Raw genomic sequence first — 23,564 nt, forward strand, 5'->3', positions numbered from 1 at the left:
GCCGACCTGCAACGACGACACCTCCGGTGGAGCCCTGCTGAATCGACTGACCAATTCCCAACGACAGAGGAGATCTCCCTGCCGGAGAGTCTCTTCCCCTGACTGGTGGGAACAACCAGTCCCCTTTGCTTTTTCTTCGCCTCAGGACACAGTGGTCGAATTGCCCGTGCAGAGCACCTCGGCAACCGGATAGCCACTACCCCTGTACCGCGACCAAAAGGTGGTGCCTTGTGACGGAGCACTCCGCGGCTGGTCTCTTCCCTGGTGGTGCACCGGACTTCACTTTTCTTCGACGACGAGATCATCTCTACTCTTGACAAAGACCCGACGTGCATCCACCACCAGGAACAACTTCCCCCGCCGGAGCTGCCCTCCACAATCAAGGTACGGTGTCCGCCTGGCTTCCCTTTCGATCGGATTGAGCGAGGTGTCTTAATCCTCTCCTTTCCGATGGGTCGCCTCCAAGCTTTTTCTCACGTATTGTTCTGAACTGGTTCAATCTTCCAATAACAATTTGCTACATAGACTCGAACGCATTTCCACAAAGAGACTTTTTGGGACATATCACCTTGCCTCTCTCCGAGTGGGCCTGGCCTCTGAACTTTATGATCTATTGTGGTTCTTGTCTTCTTGCCTTGCATTTTTTTTCCGTGAAGTCTTGAACTGTGTTGATTTCGTAACCTGCTTATTTTTCTCTCCCGTCCTAACTGATATTAGAGTGCCATCTAGGTTGAGGCATACACCTCTGTCTGCAAATAAGTGATGCCGGTAGAACCTAGACTTGTTGAAATATTGTTAGGGGGATTGATCGTTTCTTCTTCGTAGAGTAATTGTATTTGACTTGTTTGCCCTGATAGTGCCATAGTGTTTTCAATAGATGTTCCGTTATAAATAAATACCTTAATATCTTTACACTGAGCCTCGTTGCGTGTTTGCTTGTCTTACTGCGAAGAATTGCCCTATATTGTATACTCCACATACTGCTTAACTGTTCTTGAGGGAGGTCTGACTGCTCAGCCACAGCTACCAAGTGAATCTGTGTGGTACAGACTGCTACCAAGTGGGTTTACTGCCAAACACCTGTAGTCCTAAATCTTTTGCAGTGGTCCCAGAGGGAACTGCACAGGTTTCCGCCTAACATGGTACACCTGGTAATCACCCTTATTTTAACCTTGTGTGGTGATTCACAGGTAGTGCAATCTAAAGGTAACATTGTGGATTTCATTATGAACCTGTATTTCAAGCTAACAGTGACTGCTGTTCATCCACATCTGTCAGACGAGGAGGACTTGTACCAAACATCACAAGGAGAAGACACTGCAAATTTGCAAACACATTTTGCTGTATTGCTCACAACCTTTTTACCAACTACGCCAGGATTGTCATACTTGAGATTGATGCTATCCTGGGGCTGTACATCCCTAACACCTGTTGAAAGCTTTGTGACAAGTGTGGGCACAGCCTCTCGGGAGGTGGTGCAGTGGGACACCTTTCTTAGTTACTCAGTCATTTTGATAAAGACAGGTCATCAACCAGAACAGACAGCAGTTAGCGGCACAAAAGCTGCATGTCTATCTACTGGACACTTCCCTCACCAAGGGATTGTGGCACGGTATATTATTTGTTCAGCAAATAATTCATCTGGCCAGCAGAAGTTGTGCAAGTTGCTATTGAATCACTAAGGTGTCCCCCGCGTGCGTGCAGTCAGGGACAGTTTTTTGGGCACCCGTTGCTCTTGTTTCTAACTGCGGGAGAAACCTCTGAGTGTTCCATGTTGAACAATTAACATTTATCAAAATCAACAATTAGTTGCAGAGGACTGTGGAATGACACCTTCCCAAATATCAGCTTGGATGATGACGGTGACTTGTTACTTCCTACATGTCAGGCACTGGAAAGCAGAGTGGGGTTGTTTTGAGGTGCCTGAGGTTGAGAAACTGGTAGCTGTAGTACTTTCTGTCTTGCTGATCACAACATGCCATGGACCTTTGTGCCAGCACTGTTTTTGAATCCTAATATTTCCACAAATACAACCACCATGTATCCAAAGTTCTAGGGCTGTCCCATGGAGCACCACCATCCACTAAACCTTTCATGCTCTCCCACAGAGAAGATCCACCCACAAGGCTTTTGAGCTCACAAAGAGAGAGCTGTCACCCCTTCAAATTCACAGGATCTCCCACAGAGTACTGCAACCCCCTAAAGTTCTTAGGTTCAGCAAAAGAGCACATAAACTCCCTAACCTTTACATGCTCTTCCACAGTGCCCTACCACCATCACTGCCTCACACCCACCACCTGCAGAGCCACAAGGAAAGAATGGGGCAAATGCCTCTCCATAGAACTCTCAATCAACATGGATTCCAGATGTCCCTGACCGAGAGGTCCCAGGAAATTAAAGCAGTACCTGCATGTGCTACTGGCACTGATTGACAGGATTGGAGCATGCTTGAAATACTGCCACCCTCATCAGCATTATTACTAGAGGGGGCTCTGGTGGAAGCCAGGTCACTAGTGGGATCAATGGTAGAGGGAGTCACCCTGAAAATCTATTTGTGCCACCAGAGAATGCGGCAGGTACAGGGTGAATATACTTCTCTACAAGTGCCTCCTCCTCCTCTTTCTCCTTCTCCCCCTGAGTTATACCTGTGGGGTGTGAACCATTTCATCCTCGGCAATAGTGCATACTCAGAAAGGAACAGTCTGTCTTTACGCTTCATGCCAGGTGTCTTCAGCAACTTTTCCCTCCTGCCACATGTGGAACATGTCTATGTTCTCTTCTTGCACCTTGTGCATGCCTGCCTTCTCAACCACAGACCTCCTCTCCATTGGGGTCTCCACCACAGGCCCTGTCTTAATGGGAGCCTCCAACAGAGACCCTTCCTGCCCTGCCTCTGTGCACCAGTGGGCCTCCTCGAATGACCCTACCGCCTTCTCCACTCCTCCTTCTCCTGGTGCAACCACAATGACTCCTCCTCCCCCTCCGCCCGACTCAGAAGCCTTGCAATGCTGAGTGCAGGTGTCCAACCAGTGCCAAGAAAAAGCACAAAATCCCCACTCTCTACAGCAATTATGGGGAATTCCTCCTCTCCCTGTGAGGAGAAATGCAGAACTTCCTCCACTCCTCCCATCTCCTTCTCTTCCCAGCATCATGAGCGGATTCCTCTTTTTATGAGAACTGTAAAACTAGAGATCCATGGCACTAAAAATACCCAGAATGCCACACCCAAGGAATAAGTCACAACACAAAACAACATGACTGCTCCCCCTAATAGCTACAAATAAACAGAGAAAGAATCATAAACCAGCAGCACTAACAAGTGCCCAGATGATGACAACAACAATCACAAAGAACCTAGAAGACTTCCCCAACATTGAGCATGCCATGATATCGTCATTGTGCTAGTGTTGAATTCAGAAAATATACCCAATAGTGTTACTGTGTTAAAATAGAATCGAGAAGGTACTACTAACAACATTGAGTGTGCCCTAATTAGCCTGACTGTGTTAAAATTAAACTTAAAAGCATGCCTAAAAGCGTTACTGTGTTAAAGTAGAATCTAGAAGGTATTCCCAATATCTTTGGATATGCCTGGTCGCATGCACTTAACTGATTACCACCATATCACACTACTTCGCCTACTCTATCCTATACACCATCATTCAACTAGAACACAACTATGACACATTCGGTATAGCTGTTCTCATACTACCATGACCCCTCAAACTACCCATCATTCTAATAAAGCACAGCTGGCAGAGCACACCCCGGCTATATTATGCATCTCCTCAAGCCTAACGCAGCCAGAACTCAGTCTGGGTGTCCACTCTCCAGACTGAACACATCCAACTGAGTTCTTCAGCACCACACCTACCGCTAAGAAGCAGCTATCATGCAACAACCGCACCAGCTGCACACATACCCGGTGCACCCACGCACTTTACGACACTCTCTCTCTCTACTGACTTAAACTACGGTTCCCAAGGGCATTCAACCTACCAGCGCTTTGAGATCATACCAATGGTACATAAGGCGGTATATAAATGCCAAATAACATAACAAATAACATAACGCAAAAGGAAACTGGAAAAGGCAAATCAACATTTTAGGATTTTTTTGGAGGGTAAGAACGGTGACAAGAAACTTGTTTGGGCTTTCAAAGTATTATCAAGGGAAACAAAACTAACAAAAACACTAAACAAGAATAATGAGACAAATGGGTCTAAAAATAAGCAGCAAAAACTCTGCATAAAACACTAAACTACACAAAAACAATTAGCAAAGCCCTAAATCCGGCCCTAAAACATGACAAAGCACTCCTACCACCTTCCCTCACAGTCTACCAAACCCCACAAATGAACAGGAATTGAGCCGAGCCCTTTTAAGAGCTTCAAACTTCCTTTAGATCATTCATGGGGTTTGATTGTCTGAACAAACTCGGCAAATCAACCCAGGATTCTACCTGCCATCTAATACCCCTAATTGCTGCACAAATTAATGCCAGAGACCCGGAAACCTGCCGTAATTCAATCCGGGACTGGGCTGCAGCAAAAACTTGCTGTATGCTTGTGAGATAGGTGAATCACACCAAAAAGATTTGAAGGCCCCGCGAGTTGCATTTTAGGAAGATCGTTCAGTCTTACCCATAAACATGTTTTGTTGAGCTTCCAATTTTTTACACCAAGCTCGGAATGCACTTAGTTAATGCACCATGTTGGAAGTATTAGATTATTTCATGAGATCGTCCTCAAAGCTGCTTCTAACACTTATGTGCTTGTATTACAGAAACTTTGAACTAGTAAGTTACAATTTAGCATAGCATTTGCAGTAGAGCAAACATTGCTCGAGTGCAAAAATGCACTGAAACAGTACATATTTATACCAAGGTAAAACTTTCCTCAATGTGATTGCCATGCACTATTACTCTTGCACTGTTGCAAAGTTTCTTTAATATAACCCACAGTGTTTTAGTCAATTGATTAAAATGGCACCAGAAACAATATGATTTCAAATGCTCTGGTTAGCTCCATGAAATAACACGTCTGTTTTCTAGCTGAGTGAATGTGTCTTCAGGGCATTTTGATGGGCCTATAATTTGGGTGACATTGCATAGGGAATGGGGTGCTGAGAAAGGAGGGGATGTTGGTATTTAATATTGAATGTAATGATGATGTCACTGTATCACTAAATTATACATTTGCAAACGCAATTTTACATTACATCCAATACCACTGACACAATTTAACTAAGCACAGGGCATTAGAGGGTGGTCAGTCAATTAGTGCAGAGCACATTCAGAAATACCCATTCCTTTGGGTTTACATAGATGGTATATTGATTGCAATATTGTAACACATTATTGGAAACGTTTTGATTTGGAATATGATATAATAGATACATTTAAAAATGTATCAACCATACTATGCAAACCAATGAGCAGACACCAAAATATGTCATTGTTTTAATTTTTGTCATGATTTTCAACAGGAAAACGAAGATTTGTGAACTCTATTCGAAGGTTTTAGGATCCGAAGAAGCCTTATATGTAAGCCTATAATTCACCTTATTTGGTTGTAGTTTGTCTCCATGCACGCAAGACATGGGCCGCATTACAAGTTTGCCTGTCCGGAAACAAGGTGCAGTTAACCTCACCGGCACCCTTGTTTCCGATCCGGCAAACTAAGTGATTGCCTGCCGTGGCCGCTGCGCCCAACAGTTGTCACCCTGCCGGGCGTAGCAGCCACAGTAGGCGGACGCTTCACGGAAGCGCTGGCACCGTTTACAGCAGTGCCGGCACTTCCGAGTCCCCACTCCCATATGGAATGGGGACTTATATTTTACCAGCCGCCAGACTTGTAATCTTCCGCTAGCACGGGGAAGTCATGTGCCAGTAACATTTTTCAAGTCTGGCGGCAACCTGCGGTTAGCACCGGCAGGGTTACTGCTGGATTCGTAATGAGGCCCATTGTGTATGGTGTTGTGCTATGCAGGCCAACTTTGGTAGTCTGACTGCTGTTCAACTGGTGTTGTATTGTGCTACCCACCAGTGATGTATTGATTCCAATTTGCTTTACCCTATTGTGAGAATTTGTTCAGTTAGTGTACATCTATGCAAGTACTCTATAAAAATATGAGGAGTACACTGATTTTGTGGAGGTGGAACAACAGATCAAAGGGATTGCAATAAACCCAGACTTTCAAAGCTCTTTAACACAGCAATTCACAAACATAGGTGTGCCTAAGCCACTATTGTCTCACACTTTTGTTAGTTGGTGGAGCACACCAAAGGTTTAAAGTGACATTCCCATGCATACTTTATTTTTAACATTGAAATATTTGCCAGTTGAACATTAGAAAACCAAAATGGATTAGAATAGAAACAGAACTGAACATATTTTTAGCTCTCGTCTGAGGGACTACTGGAGATCACAGCAATGTCTAAAAGATAAAATGCATGAGAGGGAAACTTGAGCCATTCATGATATAATGGAAAGTCAACAAACTGCATACAAAATGTAAAACCATCAAATAGACAAAGCGCATACTGTCCAGACAAAAAAATCGTTCAAAAAATAAGAATTCACAAGCTTGAAATAACCATCGGTCATATCTAAGCAATAATATCCAAAACTGGAAAGAATAGAGTCAGCTACAAAATAGAGTTTAGGAATGGGGTACTGGAAAAGGGTTCTTGTTCAGCACACAAAAGAGGTCATCGTGCCAATTGAATAAACTCACCTTCCAACTTAGACAGTGGGATTATTTTTATTGGGATATGTTGGTAAAGGAGCCTTGGGTAGAACAAGGTTAAGAGACCATGTGTGAACTGGAGGTGCCTAATCAGCACACAGCAGAGGCTATACCCATCGAAGAAACTCACAATACAATGCAGACATTGGGATGGAGCAAAATGATCTAAAGTGGGAGCTGGTTGCAGGTAATAACTGGTTATATAGCAGCATCCTCTGACCTAATGAAAGAGTGCTCCTTTTGAAGATGGTAGTGCTCGGGACAAGAGCATTTGCTACTGGAGGCCAGAGTAGTCTAGAAGGTCGTCAGATGAACGCAAATATTTCTCATGTTTGCTGCTTTCATGGAGGCTGATAGTATCTTGAGTGGTTGTTGCTCCATGTGGCTATGGAAGAAAGCATGATGTCGCTTGCTGGGATCCATGGGGTCATTTCATTTAGCTCTCTTGGTTCAGCAGAAATGGGTTTTCACACTCAGGGGCTCATATTGAATGAACCCATAAATAGCTCTGAGGGAAAGACTTATGATTGCACTTACTTGCATGTCATCCCCTCTTTGCCGAGTTGAAGTCTGGTTTTTGTGGCAGTTTACACCCATTACCAAAAAATATTGTAAATGCTGCCGGCCGTGTCCATGGATGGTGGGCGGCATCTCCATGGACTCCTACGAAATGTGTTTGTTTTTTGCGTGAAAATAAAACATTCACATAGTCATGGAGCAAGTCCCCTAAAGGTTGATAAGGGCCTTTGTCCAAAGCATGTCCATCCCTCACATAGCAATTTGATTCATACAATGGGAAATCGTCTGGTTCCTCCCACCTGTGCCTGCGAGATTGCCCCAATTCCTATGACTCTTAGCAAATCCATTACATTGACTCCATGTTGTTCATCAGGAACCACATCCCATTCAGGGTTTTGCAGAGAGGTGTCTGTTAACCCGGGGGGCTGAAAGACAGGCTCTGCATCCCAGTCCTGATAGTCTAAACCTGAATAGATGGATGGTTCCCAAAGATCAGGTGCCCTTAAGATATCCAGTCTTAGTGGGTACCAACTCCCAGCTGGATGCTGCTCATGGAATATAACAGAGGTTAATAAATATCTAATTGGTAACAAATGGATACATTTTATTTGCGCATTTGGGGTGATCATATTGCAGGAAACATGGGTGTTGGAAGCCCCACATCTGCAGGGGTAGGCTACCTTTTCTATGCCTATTACATAAGGGAACAGCGGCCGCCTAGTGGCGGTCTCTTGATATGAATGAATGTCACGTTGTTCACATCTATAAGTGTCTATGCTAATGGTTCTAAGATCTATTGGAGCTGCATATCAAGCTCCTTGATGGCACAGGACTATTGCTCATAACCCTGCATGATCAGCAGTCTCTGTGGGTTGAAGTTTGGCTTTTCTTCTTGCTCCATGAGTAGATACATTCTTGGAGGTTAAGAAGGCATGCCCCTTAAGGATTTTGGTTTGCAGAGAATTTAATTTGTAATTCGAGCCTTTGGACAGCATGATGGAGTTTCTGGATGAGGAGGATGCAGTGTCAGGTGTTCATGAGTTAAATGCCTGTAAACCCAAGAGGAACTACAGGAACACAGAAGAGGTGGCCATGCTGACCATGCCAGACAATTTAAGGGCTTGTAATGGGCATTTTCCTGGAGATTCCCCTGCAGAGGTCATCTTTGATAACAGTACTTGTATGAGCACAATCGATTATATCCTGGTCGACTTGAAGCCTGGGCTCCCAATGTTGCATTAATGTATAAATGGCCATGCAGGCGCTCCATCAAATGGGCACGGCTGGATCATGATTGGGAGTTACCAATGGCCTACAACAGTATTGTGCCCATGCAGGAGGCCTTTTTCTGTGCTAGCCATGAAAACCCAGCGGAGATGTTTAATAGCCATGAGAATTTTACTAATAGTCTCCAAACCACATAAGGTGATCTGCCGCCAAACACATGGCAGGATGCCCTGGTTTGACGGGGACTGCCATTGGGCCAAGAGCCTGTTGATTGAATGCTCAAAGTTTGCACACACGTAGGGAGTTGTGGTACTCCAAGGAGCTAGAAAAAACCATTGTGTAATTTTAAAGAACGAGAAATCTGCTTGTGTTGGGGTGCTGTGGAGAACCCTTTTTTCAGCAATTGAAAATGGTGATTCAAGGGAGTTCTGGGCCACAATGTGCAGGGGGGGCATTCAAGGCCCTTTAACAAACTCCAGGGCTGTATATCTGAGGCAACCCTGGTTAACCATTTTACTACAGTGTATCATAAAACTAGAACTCATTTTTTCTTCTTTTTTTAAATTTGTATATGGTTTACATATGAAACCTTTACAATTACATTTAATAGGAAGAACAGTACATATCTATAGATTGTCGGCACAACAGAGCCCTAACCTCCTTTAAAATGTATACAAGACATATAAAATCAGTGCAGAAATATAAAATTTGAACATTTATCAAAATCATTATAAATTCTAAGTTCATACAAAGCAGGGCATAGCAGACACTCATAGTTTACAACTACTGCTCAAATAATAAAACCATTTATCAGAATAGAGAGAAGACAAATGGAAAACCGTTGGACAAAGCCCTTTAAAGAGGACTTGCAGCAATCAAATCAGGGGTGCATAAAGATCTAGAGATTTGATAAAGCCAACAACCACAAGGCCCTCCATGACGTTAGAAATTGAAAGACATCTTAACCAAATAAACACATCTGCCCCCAAAAGTCCCAGAGTGTTCAATTTTCCCAGATGGAGTGCCCTAGAGCCTTTCAATGCAGCACAATCTAGAAACAGATGGCAAGCAGTTTCAGTAACCTCTGTCATATGACAAAAGCGACAGAGGATATTGGTATCTTTGATCGCATTCCTTCTGTACAGAACTTCCTTATTGTGAAGAATATTCCGTCTAAGTTTCAGGAGGAGGGAGCGATAGTAACGATCAGGAATTTGTGTCAGAATAAAGGACAGAGTTCCTCTCTTCTTGTGTTCAAATTTTAAATCACTGAGAGAAGGCTAAGAGTGAAGTTTTTCAGTTGTACTATTCCAATCATGGGAATAAAGAAGTTTTTTCACCTTATCCGGGTTGCTCATCAGAGTAACCCTGTCCGTGTACAGGTCCAACAGAGTCCCATCACAAAGGTCTCTGAGTTTTGAGAGATATACATTTGCGATCCAAGCATCCCTGTGAGAAAATAATTTTATCCAAATCGACATAGAGAGAATCCTCTTTAGGGCAAAGCAAAGAACGAAAAAGGGCCAAAACCCGCCAAAGGGATTTAGCTCTCAAAGACACGAGACCCTGTTCGATCCTTATAGCCACTGTTGGGATGCTGTTAGGGAGTTTCATAACTTTTCTCCAAAAAATACCCTCTAAGGAATCCCAGAAAGTATGAATATCCAAGTAATGAAGTTCCATGCCATATATTAATTTCACGACAACCTTTCCTTCAATGAAGTCTACCGCTGGCTTAAAGGAAAACCTGCCATACTTATTGTCCAACTTAATGGTCTGTGAAATAAGGGGTAAGGCTTTATATCTAATAGATCGTCTAAGTTCACCAACCGAAGGTTGAGCCAGAATCAAGAATCCCAAATAGGCTATTTTTTGTGCTCTGACAATCGGTTCCCCACCAATTTTCCACACTGATTTGGTCCCTTTTTTTCCTTTCGAAAATAAATTGTACGGGTTTTACTGGGGTTAATTTTTAACCCATTTATTGCAGCATATTGTTCAAACTTATATATTAGTCTTTTTAAACCGACTTTGGTCTGATCAAAAAGGAGAAAATCATCAGCATACGCCAACCACGAGAACCTGAGATTCCCCAATTTTGTACTCACCAACCCTGCATCCCTGAGAAATTCTCCAGCGTCTGCCAGATATAGGATAAAGAGGCAGGGAGCCAAAGAGCAACCCTTTCTCACCCCCATTTGTTTTCTTATTCTACTGGAGAGAGTCCCTTCCAAGTTGATCCTTACATGAATCCCTGAGTTCTCATACATAGCCATGATAAGTTTAAGTAGGCCTACAGGGTGCCCCCACTTGGAAAGTTTGGCCCAGAGACGGGACCTGATGACTAAGTCACCAGCATTTGACCGGTCGATTGAGGCAACATATAAAGTACCCCCAATTTGTTCCATGCTGAATCTTGGAGAGCGGTTAAAATAAAGCCATTTAAGTTGGTTGAATGTCCGTCCCTGAACCCTGTTTGATATTTATCTAGGATGTAGTTCTCCTTAATCCAGTCATTCACAGGTAAGAGTATCAAAGAGGCACATAACTTGCAATCCGCATTGATAAGAGAGCTTGGTCTGTAGTTCTTAACCAGCATCCGCTGACCTCTCTTAAAGATGGGAACTATATAGGCAGTCTGCCAACTAGTAGGTATTATGCCAGTTCTCACTATGTTTTGGAAGACCATGGAGAGTAACTTAGCCCATATTTCCGGTAAGGCTTTCAGTGTGTTATTCATCAAGCCATTTGGACCTAGTGCCCTTGAGTTCTTATCTTTGGCAATTAGCCAATGTACCGGCTCATAGTGAATGAAGGGCTCCCATAAGGTGTTATGTATAACCTCCCCAATTGTAGGTTCTTGGAGTTCCTCTTCCCATTGCACAAAAAGCTCAGTGAAAAATTCTACCCATTGGACCTCCGGGATAGAATTAAGTTGATCAGTAGCAGAGACTGTCTCTTGGGACGAGAAGAGAACCCGAAAAGCCGTGAGATTCCTCTTGACCAGAACACAGAGCATCATCTCAGCATCATTTTGCAACAGTCTGCATTTTTTTGCTATACAGTAGTTCTTAAATCTTTGCTTTATAGATCTTATTTTAGCATTTTTATCAGACTGATCAATGGCGAGATTTCGGGTTTCTCTGAGGAGTTTACTTACCTGGTTCTTTTCTTTAGCAAGCTCCTCATCAAACCTGTGGACGTGGTCTCTTTTAGAATGTCCCTTTCTCAGTTTATCATGGTCACTACTATGGAGAACGTTCAGGAATCTATCAGTGTGGTGTATTGAAGACCACTTGTTTCCATAAAAGAGAGGTATGGTTCAGGGAAGACAGAAGTTGGCCATTAAAGAGATTAATATTTTCAGACGACCAACGTACCCCCGTGCCTTGTCCCACGGTTCTCAAATTACGTGTGCCCCCAGAGGTCAGATTTTTGGTCTGGAGAAAAAAAGAGACAGAGTCCCATGATCACTCCAAGAATTAAAGAGTACCTGGATTTCAGAGGAAAGAGAAAGCAGAGAATGATCTACAAAGAAGTCATCTATAGTAGAAGTTGAAGAACCTCTCTGCCAAGTAGGCAAAAGAGGGTGGGTAGAGTCAAAGATACCATTCAGACATATCAAACCCACCGATTCCAAGGTGAGATTCCAGAGTCTTCTCCAAACATATTTCTGGACCCTCCGATCAGAGTCCTCCAGATCTTGTCCCAAGTCCCCACAATCGACATCGGAGGACGTAGAACAATCAGAGTTCAAGATCCCCATGATGATCCCTTTCCCCTTAATATTCACAGATCTCCAAGCTAAACTAGACTTTCCAAAAAGGGCTTGAGGAGGGCTAAGCCCTGCTGCCAATAGATATTAATCAGAAGAATGTCAACTGAGCCCTCTCTAGAGGCAGTCTCCACCGCCAATATCCCAATTGGCATGTCGGGCTTAATCATACTCCGGAAACCAAGAGAGGATCTTAACCCAATAAGTAGACCTCCTGACGCTCCTCCCCCCAAACTAGGTTTAGCATTTTGGGAGTAGATTTCATAGCCATCAATATAGGGGGACGAGACCAGCCAGTTTCCTGCAGATAGAAACAGTCAGTAAGTTTAAGCATGGCGACTGTATTAGTGTTTGTCAGAAGATGTAAATTTCCCCTTGTATTCCAGGACAAAAATCCCAATTTATTAGAAGCTCCTTTCTTTATTTCAAAGCCCGGACTTATATTACATAGGTCAGTTCCACAGACCAGTGGTAACCTGGGCCAAGTTTTGAGCGGCTCCATAAGACCTGACCGGAAAATGCCTCCATTGAGGTTGAGAGATCCTTTCCGGGACCATAGTCAAATTTCCCCTATACTCCTCAGATCTTCCAGGGATACCGGGAACTTGGCTTGGTTTTACCAATTTGATTTCAAAGCCAAGCTCCCTAAAACCCTCCTTTCATCCCATTATCAGATCCAAAACCACTCTGGATTTCAGGACAATGTTGCTAAGATACGCACGATCCTTGAGAGGAAAATAAATCTTTTCTAGGTCACAACTGGAGACCAGAGATAGTGAAGGAATTTGATGTAGAATTTTCAAGATATTCCCTCAATTAAGACATATGGGCATGTCACTACCCTAGAGACTTAGTAATTGTAAAATCTCTAGGGGTTCTTTGTTTCCCAGGATTTGGGGCAGGAAATCTGAAATATCCCTAGTGAATTGATTTAATGAATCATCAGAGGAACCTGAATTAGTGGGCCTCCTATGAGTGGAATCCAAGATCTTAGGGACATAGAGATCCCCCACTGTCCTGAATCCCAGGACGGAGTCCCCCAAAACTGATCGGGGGAGACTCATATGGACATCTGGAAGAAGAGTTAACTGACCGTCTGTTTGCGGAAAGCAGGTATCAACAGCATTGACCTTGTCTATACCCGAAATAGAGTTAACTCCCACCAAAGGGGTGGATGTCACTCTATATAAATCCAAAAGAAGTTGTTTCGCTGAGGCAATATTAACAAAAGTCGGGGGATCAGTAGTTATAGAAATCTGAGACTTCGTAGGATTAGGATTACATGGCAAATTCTCAGATGAGAGGACATCTATTGGATGTTCTCTATGAATATTAGATGTAGCCAGACCACTCTCTACAAGGTCAATGACCTCTGGATTGTCATTAGAGCTAGGGGGAACAGAGATACCCTGGACAGAGATAGCAGGGCCCGGAACTATAAGACCAGGAACAGGGATAATAATAGGAGGATCTGTCTGAATACCTATAGCTGTTTTCAGAGGAAGTGAATTTGCCTCATCGGCCGACAACCCGGTGTTAAGAGGCATAATAATAGGTGCCTCTGCCACCCCAGAGGTCAAAACACCCTTAGTAGACACAGACATCGCTGGGGTAAGAGAGAGCATTGGTAAGACCAAGTTTTTAAAGAATTTATTTGTAAACAAATTCATTTTTAAAATATTTTTCAGATTTTTAGATTTCTTGATTTGTTGTGTAGATTTTTTGCCTACTGGAACATGGCCTTTAGAGGAACAGTCTTCTTTCGTTGACTCTATGGAAACAGAAGCCTTCTCCAGATTTTGCAAAGCTTTTATGCCTGGAATAAAGGCAGTATCAGCTTCCTTATCCTGTTTATAATCTTCAGATGTGACAGAGGCACGTGCATCTGTAGGAGCAGATAGACAGGGGGCCTCATTACAACCCTTCCGCTCCTGGAATGAAGGGGGCTGGTACGGTACCGGCCCCCTTCATTCCGGGAGCACGTATTACGAGGTTCCCTTTGTGGGACCCGGATTGAATGCCTGCTAAAACCAGGCGTGCTTTCCGGGTCCCGCGAGGGGAAGAAGGAGGTAACAACGGGACACTTATAATGTGCCCGTTGTTACCTCCATCCCCATTCCCATTGAGCCCTGTGGGGGCTCAAATGGGAATGGGGAATGGTTCCTGCAAGGAGGAATTACCGGGTCCTCCAATGTTGGAATGACCCGGTTATTCCTCATTGCAGGAACCCGGTAAATGAGCCCGGTTTGGTGGCAGCCATGGAGCTAATGGCTCCATGGCTACCGACAAACTCGTAATGAGGGCCAGGGTGTTTGCGGAATCAACCTGTCTAAAGATTCCTCAGAAGCAGTAACCAATTTCTATATTAAGAGGGATCCTCTCCAGGTTTTGCAGCACTTTTACCCCTGAAATAGAAGCAAATGATATCTCCCTCATTCTGCAAATGAAATTTAAATGGAGCAGCAACAAGTGCCTCCCTCCCTAAAAAAGAAGAGGGAATTGGGGGAGGCAACTTATCTAAATCTCACTCAGGGACACTGGCCACTGCCCAACTCGAGGCACTCGCAGTATGGCCCCCCTCAGATTTTGGCTGAGACGGCATGGAAGAGATAGCACATTGCTTGGTAATTATAGGATTATCTTACCAAATAATCTTCACCAGTTCTTCAAACCTATCAAGCTCCTCTAGCCTGGAATACATTTCCGAGAGTAAGAGAGAGCGGGATCTGACCTCTGCCCAGATAGTATCGTAGAGACTAACAAAAGAACTCAACACCATATTTAGAGCATAAACTGTGGGTTGGGTAAACCGAATCCTTTCATCAGCTTCCTTAAGAGTGTGATGCAACATTGAGTCACTGGGATGTTCCTTTATCGGCTCCGGTAGTAAACCCCTCTCTCTTAACCAGCTTTGCTTTTCTGTATACTCATCGATAAAGTTTGTGATGGGGAGCCCATAAATGAAGCATCACATGTCTGTTGGGTTACATTATTAGCCTCGGTGAATCTGGCTTCCAACTTACTCTCGGCAATCGTTTTGTCTGCACACTCAATGATGCTAATATCATCTATATCATTGTGTGAAGCCTCCTCAGTATCCAATCTTTTTGCTACTTCTGCCATGTGCAAGTGATCTAAAGTAACCACCGAAAGGGCCGAAGAGGGAGGTTTAATTAGGGTGCTAGTAGCCGTTCTTTTCCCAAAATAATTAGAAATCTTTTTTCCCGGAATTGGTTCCCCCAGCGAGCCCAACTTAGATTTTATTTTGGAAATGCTAAGCAGTGGTTTCCTTAAAGGAGTTTTAAAAACCGGAGCTCTCAAGATGGAACTGTCAAGGTTCCCAGCCAGAGAGGGGGATAGATTCATATGTGTGGTCGTGCTCTGATTTACTACATGACCTGGAGAAGATATCCCCCCAGATAGCTTAGAAGGAGAGGTTGTATAATTCATTTTACCCACCAAATGTGAAAGATGTGAGACAGTGGAAACACTAATAGTAACAGGAGTTTTTATACGGTTAGGCCCAAGGTCAGCCATCAATAGGGCAGGCAGGGTCATATTTGACTGAGGGAAAATGGGGACAAATTGAATAGCATTCACAGTTTTGTTGTCCATTTCTCTTATTTCAGGGTCTAATCGCTCTTCCTGAGTATCAATAGAAATATCATGAATTCCATAAAAAAATACAACTATTGTCACACAGTGTACGTGGGGTAATGCCCAGGGTATTAAAAACCTCAATCCTATCCGGAGGATGGATTTGGGCATGTACAACACTCTTTAATGCAGTACTACCTAAAGGGCAAGGATTTGGAATACTAGGAAGTTCTCCAGAGGAGTTCTTGTGTTTGCCTAGAGGGGGAGTAGAAGGGAGATGGACTAAACCATCTACTTTGGAGTCCGGAAAATGTGGCTCCTCGACAGATTTCAAAGAGTCAGAAGTAGCCTCCATGGCTGATTGTCTCCTGAGACCCTGAGACCCTTACGTGTCATTCAAAAAAGTCCACCCAAAATCAAAGGATCCAACAGAGGGCATAAAAGGTTCACAGAACAACAGGGGCAGTATGTCACAGAAATATACAAATCACAAAGTTCATAGGCAATTAAATCAAAAAAAGAAAAATAATTTCCATTAAAATGCACTGAATAAAATTATTTGTAGGGCCGCAGCTAAAGTACTAAAATAGTCAGCAAGGAATCGAAACTGAATAGAATTAATAATAGAGTGCAACTTCCTAAAAAGAAGTAAAAGTTAATAGTCAAGTGGAATTGAGCACCAGATTCCCTAGATGGCAGCTAAGTGTTCCAAAGAAAGTTATGTAATCCCCGGTTACAGGGTAAGGCACGCCCGACAGCTTAAGGAGCTGCCAGAGTCCGACTCTCCTCCCTCACCCTGTAAACCTGAAAGGAGGAAATAGTAGTATGGAAGGCCAAAGAAGAACTCTGGCAATATCAGAATATCTTGGGGTACTGACACATTCACCTCCAGGAAGATAGCAGGCGTCTACCAAATCCGTTTCTTGACCAGGGGGGCAAGAGCACAAGTCACAGCCAAACAGCCAAACAGCTAAACATTGGCTCCAGCCCTTACAGCTCCAGGGCTTAACGCTGCAAGGGCAGCTGTATGAGAAATAAATGCTTCCTGGAAAGTCACATGTCCCATCACGTGACCGGCAAAGGCTCCGCCTTCAGGGGGATAGCAAGAGCAAAACGCTCGCAGTGCTGCCTCACAGCTGCAAAGTACCAGCAAGACCAGAGTCCAAACGAAAGCAGCAGCAGGATTTCAAACTAGTGGAGCTCAGCTTATGAGATCTTAGGGCCTGTAGGTGCTAGTCCTGATCATTGTCAGCCACTGTGCACCTCCCTGCCATTGGTCTTGACCAGTGTTGTGGTTGGAGGTGCACTAAAGAGTCAGAAACTGGGTGAAGCTCTGGGACCAGATAAGATTCTTATGAGTTTCTATCACTGCAAAGCCAGGAGTTTGGATTCCATATCTAACAAAACTATTTAATCTGGCCCTTAAGCACAATAGGGTACCCGTTTCCTGGACTAGGGCCACAATAGTACCCGTATTAGAAAAGGGTGCAAGAGAGTCTACCTATAGTGACAACCCCATCTCTTTATTACATGTGGGTGGGAAGGTATTCACTCGGGCAGTCTTGGAGCACCTGAAAGCCTGGATTCAGGAAAATGAAGTTATAAGCCATCTCCAGACAGGATTTTGTATCATCTTGAGCACTATCAACCAGAGCCTGCACCTACGGCTAATTTGCGACATATGCACTGCCTTCAAGTAGGTGCACATCAATGCAGTGTTCATTGACCTGTGGACAGCTTTTGACACTGTTCCGAGGGTGTGGCTGTGGGACATTTTATGTGACCTCAATGTACCATCCCCTTTTTTTAAGGCAATTCAGTTTCTTTATTTGGAGAACATAGCAGTCGTGAGGTGTTGAATGGATTGAAATACCTCCTCATCAACAGATATTGGCATGGAAATACACCAAGCATGCATCTTGGCACCTAAATGTTTCTGTATATTCATCAATGGGCTGATCGAGAATTTACTGACCTCCCAGGTGGATGCCCCGGTCCTAGAGAATGATCAAATTCCAATATTTATGTTCGCAGATGGCGTGGTTCTTCTATCCTTAATGCCCATTGGGCTTAAGAAATAACTTGATATACTTGTGGCGTTCTGTGACCAGAATGGATTGTCAGTTAGTGTCTCAAAGACTATAAACCATGATCTTTAATACTGGCAGAAGGAAGACAAAAAATACACTAATGCTTCAGCTGGATGCAGGCTTAATTGATCAAGTAGATTACTATGATTATTTAGGATTGAGAGTCAAGGCCAACCGTAGCTGGGATGGGCATTTGGCCAAAGCAGGCATTACCCTGGCGAGCTATAGTGGAGCATTTGCAAGGTTCACTTCTGATCTTGGCAATGGAGTGGTGTGGGGTACACTTGCGGCATATAAGGCACATGATAAACAGGCAGCAACCTTTGGTGCTGAGTTTTGGGGGAATACCGGGTGGATGAATCTCTCATTTATAGAAAACAAATATTTGGTAAGCATTCTTGCTTTGCCCTACAGTGCTCCCAACTTGCCAGTGTTCTTGGAGACTGTCATCCGACGCATAGAGAGGTTCTGCAAAGCACGTGCAGTCTACTTTTGGGTAAGGCTTTTGACTGTTTAGCAATTGGGCAAGTATAAGGGAGCCCTTAAGGACCTTGTCTCACAGGCTTGCCCATATAAGGCACAAACTTAATTTTCTAGGGCTGAGTGAGCTATGGACTTGCCCGGATAATATGATCAGTAAATGCAAAATGGTCATCGAGGGCATCTATAAGGCACAGGCAAAGCAGGATATTGTGAACAAGGGTAGTCAATACACCTTGTTTTTGTCAGGATTCCTACTCGAGTTCTTCGCTCCTCGACCTCCAACTCCCTCAGGGTCAGTCGCTTCTCCAAGCAACGAGTTGGTGGTAGATCTCTTTCTTCAGCTGGGGCCTTCCTCTGGAACAGCCTCCCTGCCTCTCTGAAACTCGAGGAGAACCATCTCCAATTCCAGAAGCACCTCAAGACCGTCCTTATCTGCCTTATCTCTTCCTCTCCCCTGCTGATTTCCTGTCTGATACTGCACCGGTCACCTGGCTACTCTCTGATTTCGGGCCCAGGTCTCTGCCTGCACACTCACACTGCCTCCCGGCAACCCTTGTACTTGGGTCTGTATCTGTACAGTCCCCCTACCTGCACTTTTGGACACCCGCTGTCTGCACTTACCCTTGCACCTGCCACCTGCTGGCCACAATTCTTGTTATTGTTTTGATCTCATGTACAGCACTTCCCCCTCCCCTTTCCCCTGGCACTTTTCCCCACCCCACCCCCCTGCACATGCGTGATCTCAATGTCACTTGGCCTAGTAAGATCGTTGTCTCTGTCCTGCCTCTGTTCCCCCTTCCTTGCCTCGTAGCACCTTGAAACACTTGTGTATAGGCACGTTACAAATGCCATATCATATCATATTATACCGGGATATGAAGCAAGTATTGGGCTACGAACCGTATCTTGACTATGTTAATCCTATACACCAAAGAGCTCTTTATTTAAAACTCAGATTTGGCACATAACTGCTTTCAAGCGTCTGCAATAGGTGAAACACCAACGTGTCAGCAGAAGTAGATATCGGAGGACAATATTTAGGGAAAGACAAATTGGAAATATGTTTGGTGCTCCAGAGCTCTGTAGTAGTGCTAGAGAAAGCCTGGTTTTCTTCGCAACAGCCAAGTATTTGGTTTGTGCGTGGTGCATAAGGCTGAATAAGATGAAATTGTTACCCTAGAGAATCATTGTATGTACTGTGGCAAATCTCTAACAGGTGTGTGTGCTGGATACATCGGTTTATCATCCAGGTTTCAAGCTGGTATCCTGGGGTCTTTGAATCTTCAGGCATAGATTATTGACAATCTCTGACAACGCTGCATGACAGTTGCATGACAGTTGCAGGTATTGTATATACAAATGTGCTCGCTGCTGTGCCGCATTGATTGTCTTACAACTCTAGGAACTGGTTGCCCTTTCATGATTTTTTGGATCAATGAGATGTGCTGCTGTTATTTTATGGATTATTATATTGTGTAGTGCTTAGTTTCGATTTTAAACCAAGGATGACCACTATTGCTAATTTCTGTATGGTGGGGTTGCGTATGGTGTTTTTATATAGTTACGCGACCCTCAGCTCTTGATGATTTGTATCCAAGCCGTATGGCATCCGCAGCCATTTTATGCATATGTTTTAGCTACTGTCCCATTCCGAGTCTACTACAACTCTATGAACTGGTTGTACCTTCATGATTCTTGGACCAATGGGGTGTGCTGTTGCTATTCCATGAATTATCACATTATGTATTGTTTAATTTTGATTTTAAACAATGGATGATTTCTATTGTTAATATTTGTATGATGTGTGTTGCTTTTATGATATATTTATATTGAAATAAAGCAGTGCTGAACTTAACTGAATAAAACATGCATATTCCTTAAGCATGCACAGCACCTCCGCCCACCTCCGCCCACCTCCGCCCAATCAAAATCACACGCAGGTGGAAAAATGGTCTCAGGTTTTTAAGGTGGATCGTATGGGCGAGGCGGAATCGTAAATTACCATGCATGCCCCCTCCCTGCCTAGCCAACCAATCAAAATGGCACAGTGCATAAAAAGCATCCATAAAACCTTTTACTGAGACTTTGTATGATCCATGAGTAAAGCCCACCCTGAAATAAGTGACCCCCTAAGTGTTTTGCTTAAAGATCTTCTTCAGAGTCTTTTGTAAGCAGCGACGGTTTGCCGATATGATCCAAAATAAGCTCTTCTACAGCAATTCTTCTTGCTTTGGGTACTCAAGAAATGTCTGCAAGATCACTGCCTTCCAATGTTTTAGATTCCAAGATGCTGATATCCAGTGTCAGTGTTCATCTCGTTACTGAAGTGAAGACTCTGCATCCAAAACCAGTTGTTGCCTGGCAGCAGTGAAAATTGGTGGAGATGGGTTTACAGCAGTTATCTAGTGAGCACTCGGTGCTGCCAAATTGGGGCTTTCAAAAAATTGCAGAAGGAGCATACCAGCAGCTGTGACCCACTGCATGGCAGTCAATTCTTCGCAAGTGGTAATTCTCAGCACCACAAAGTTACAACTAGATTGAACAGGCCACTTCCACGACATTACAAGTTTTTGTTTAGCAAGGAAGCAATATTGTCCTAAAATGTTTCAGAGAATGTGGTCCTCAACTTGCACAATCTATATTGAAATCTAGAGTTTGGGCTGTTGCCCTCATCGGCTCACACTAAAAGTTATCACTTTTGTACACTTCAAACACTTCTGTACAGGCACTTTATAAATGACTTATCATATCATATTAATCGCGGATACCCTGTGACAAGTGAGGCTAAAATAATCCATCTAAAAAGTACTAACCAGAAAAGAGGTGTTTGTGCCTTTGCCATTTCCTGCATATGGGAGTATCAATCAGACACTTGAAATGCAGTGCTCACTGCACACCCTCTGGGCCAAGTGATGACTTAAGAACTCTCAATATCTTTTCAGAGCCTAAAATTGAACTCATTCTAAGACGCTTGAGCCCCAACAGCAGCAATACGATATGCTTGGTTCCACTACCTTCAATGGGCTTTCCTTCAAGGGGTTCTGCCTGGCATAAATTATTATCCTCCTGCCAATTAATTGGAACTATGTCTTGTTGCATGAATTGCATTTGGCAAATGTTGGCTTTTTGTGTTGAAAAAGTAGATTGACAACCATCACATTCTGCTTTATGAGTCCAATTATGATGTAAGGGTTAAGTCATGATTAAAATCTGGTAACAAAATCATGGTACTGTTACGGAGCTACCAACACGTTTCTCAAACTCATTTCAATTGATGTGTCAGTACACAGACTTGGGACTTCCTGAAAGAAGGCCGCCTACCCAGACTTGGTGCAGAAACCGGTCCACTTTTTTGCAATACAACATGAATCCTTTAGCTGGAGATTTCACAGGCCCAACACTGCCAGGGGTCAAATGAAGCAAGCAAATCTGTGAGTACGACCGATGTATCCCATTCTCATATGAAAGAAGAAGTTTTACCGAAGGAAGGGATAAATACTACATCTTTGGTACCAACGTGCAATTTTTTCAAAACGTTCTTTTTTTGTTCTTATTGTGTTATAGTCAAGTATTTGACTTTTCACATAATACAAAAATACACCAAGCTTTATACAATTTATTTAAACAAATCATTCCATAGTATAGAAACATAAAAACTAATTTAAAAAAATCCACTTCAAACCAACCTGTCCTCAGGGCTTTACATTATACAATTCAAGCATTTTAGCACCTTAATAAATTCAATGGATAAGAAGACTTCATGCCCAGAGGACAGTCGATACCAAAATTCCCTAGTCTCTAACCATCGCAAGAACGACTGTGTTATCATATCTCTGGTCTCTCCACATTCAATCAAAATGTGAAACAAGGACCGCCGGTTATTGATTTTACATATCGGACAGAAGTCTATCACCGGTCTTATCCCCAACCTATTTGACAGAATTTCTCCGGTTGGCAATAGGTATAACCGGTATCTCAGCAGAACATCTCTTCCTCTACAATCTGGGAACCACTTCAAATACCTCGGAAGAACCAACAGAGATTTGTCCAGGATAAGAAAGGCTACCATGAAGTTTTAACCAGTGTATCCCCTCAATAGTACATATCTAGTCCATTTAATTTAAGGTTTGCTTACATCTGATCACATTAAGTATTAAATCATCCACTATTCTAGAAATACGAAGCAGAATAGAGGTCACCTTTTTAGTCAATAATTTCATGAAGACATTTGATTGTTTAAGTTCTTATTGCTGCAAATCTGTATAAAGGGTGTTTTCTTGAGGCAATATAATTAGCCTGTAGTTTCCACTCCATACTTACCCTGAGTGATTTTAATTCCAACTCATAATGAAGTGAGACTGCCGGAAAGGACAATGGTAAAGACAAGATCTTCTTCCACAACCATCCCTCCACATAATCCCAGTCAAGATCCCACAGCTGGGATTTTATATCCATGCCATATAACGGGGTGGGAATTACTTTGCCCTGGTAGAACTTTAACAGCAGGAACAGTGAGAATCTACAGAAATTAGCTCTGATGTTCTTCATCTCAGTGGACAATTGATATATTTTAACTCTCTCTTACCTACTGAACCCACATTCACATATGCTGTCAATCTAAATCCAAAATATATGACTTCCAAAACTGGTTTAATAATTTTAGACTCCATCACCCACCTATATGTATTTCCATTGTTCTTCTGAGTGCCAAGCCTCACTACATAGGTATTTTTAGGGTTAATTGCCAGTTCCTTAGCCAATGCGTACTCACTCATGGACCCAGAAATTGTTGAATTCCACGGGGGGGTGGGGGGTAAAATCAATAAGTAGGATGTCAACGGCATAGGCGAGCCAGCTCACCTTGCCTTACCAATCCTAGAACTCGTGAATGCAAGTTCACTCAGTGTGCTTTTTATATCTGCCAAATATAGATTAAACAGACAGGGAGCAAGTTTGCATCCCTGCCTCACTTCCCTTTCGGTTGGTATTAGTCGAGTGAGATGGCCTTGTCTATCCAATCTAACCTGAATATTGGTGTCTCGATGCAAGTACATTAGGATTGCCAGAAGTCCTGGAGGGATACCCTATACTCTTAGTTTTTCCCATAGCTGGTTCCTATTCAC

The 23,564-nt window shown here is 43.3% G+C and overlaps 1 protein-coding gene across 1 annotated transcript in view; it reads left to right on the forward strand.

The window, feature by feature from the left end:
- The window catches only part of LOC138526129 (amine oxidase [flavin-containing]-like), a 569,128-nt gene that overhangs the window by 494,668 nt on the left and 50,896 nt on the right, over positions 1-23,564 (forward strand). Inside the window, exon 11 of the mRNA XM_069636504.1 lies at positions 5,488-5,545. Coding sequence (XP_069492605.1) covers positions 5,488-5,545 — 58 coding nt within the window. The remainder of the gene's footprint in view (positions 1-5,487; positions 5,546-23,564) is intronic.

Source organism: Ambystoma mexicanum, chromosome 7p (genome assembly GCF_040938575.1).
Source record: "Ambystoma mexicanum isolate Mex_15411 chromosome 7p, UKY_AmexF1_1, whole genome shotgun sequence".
Lineage (NCBI taxonomy): Eukaryota > Metazoa > Chordata > Amphibia > Caudata > Ambystomatidae > Ambystoma > Ambystoma mexicanum.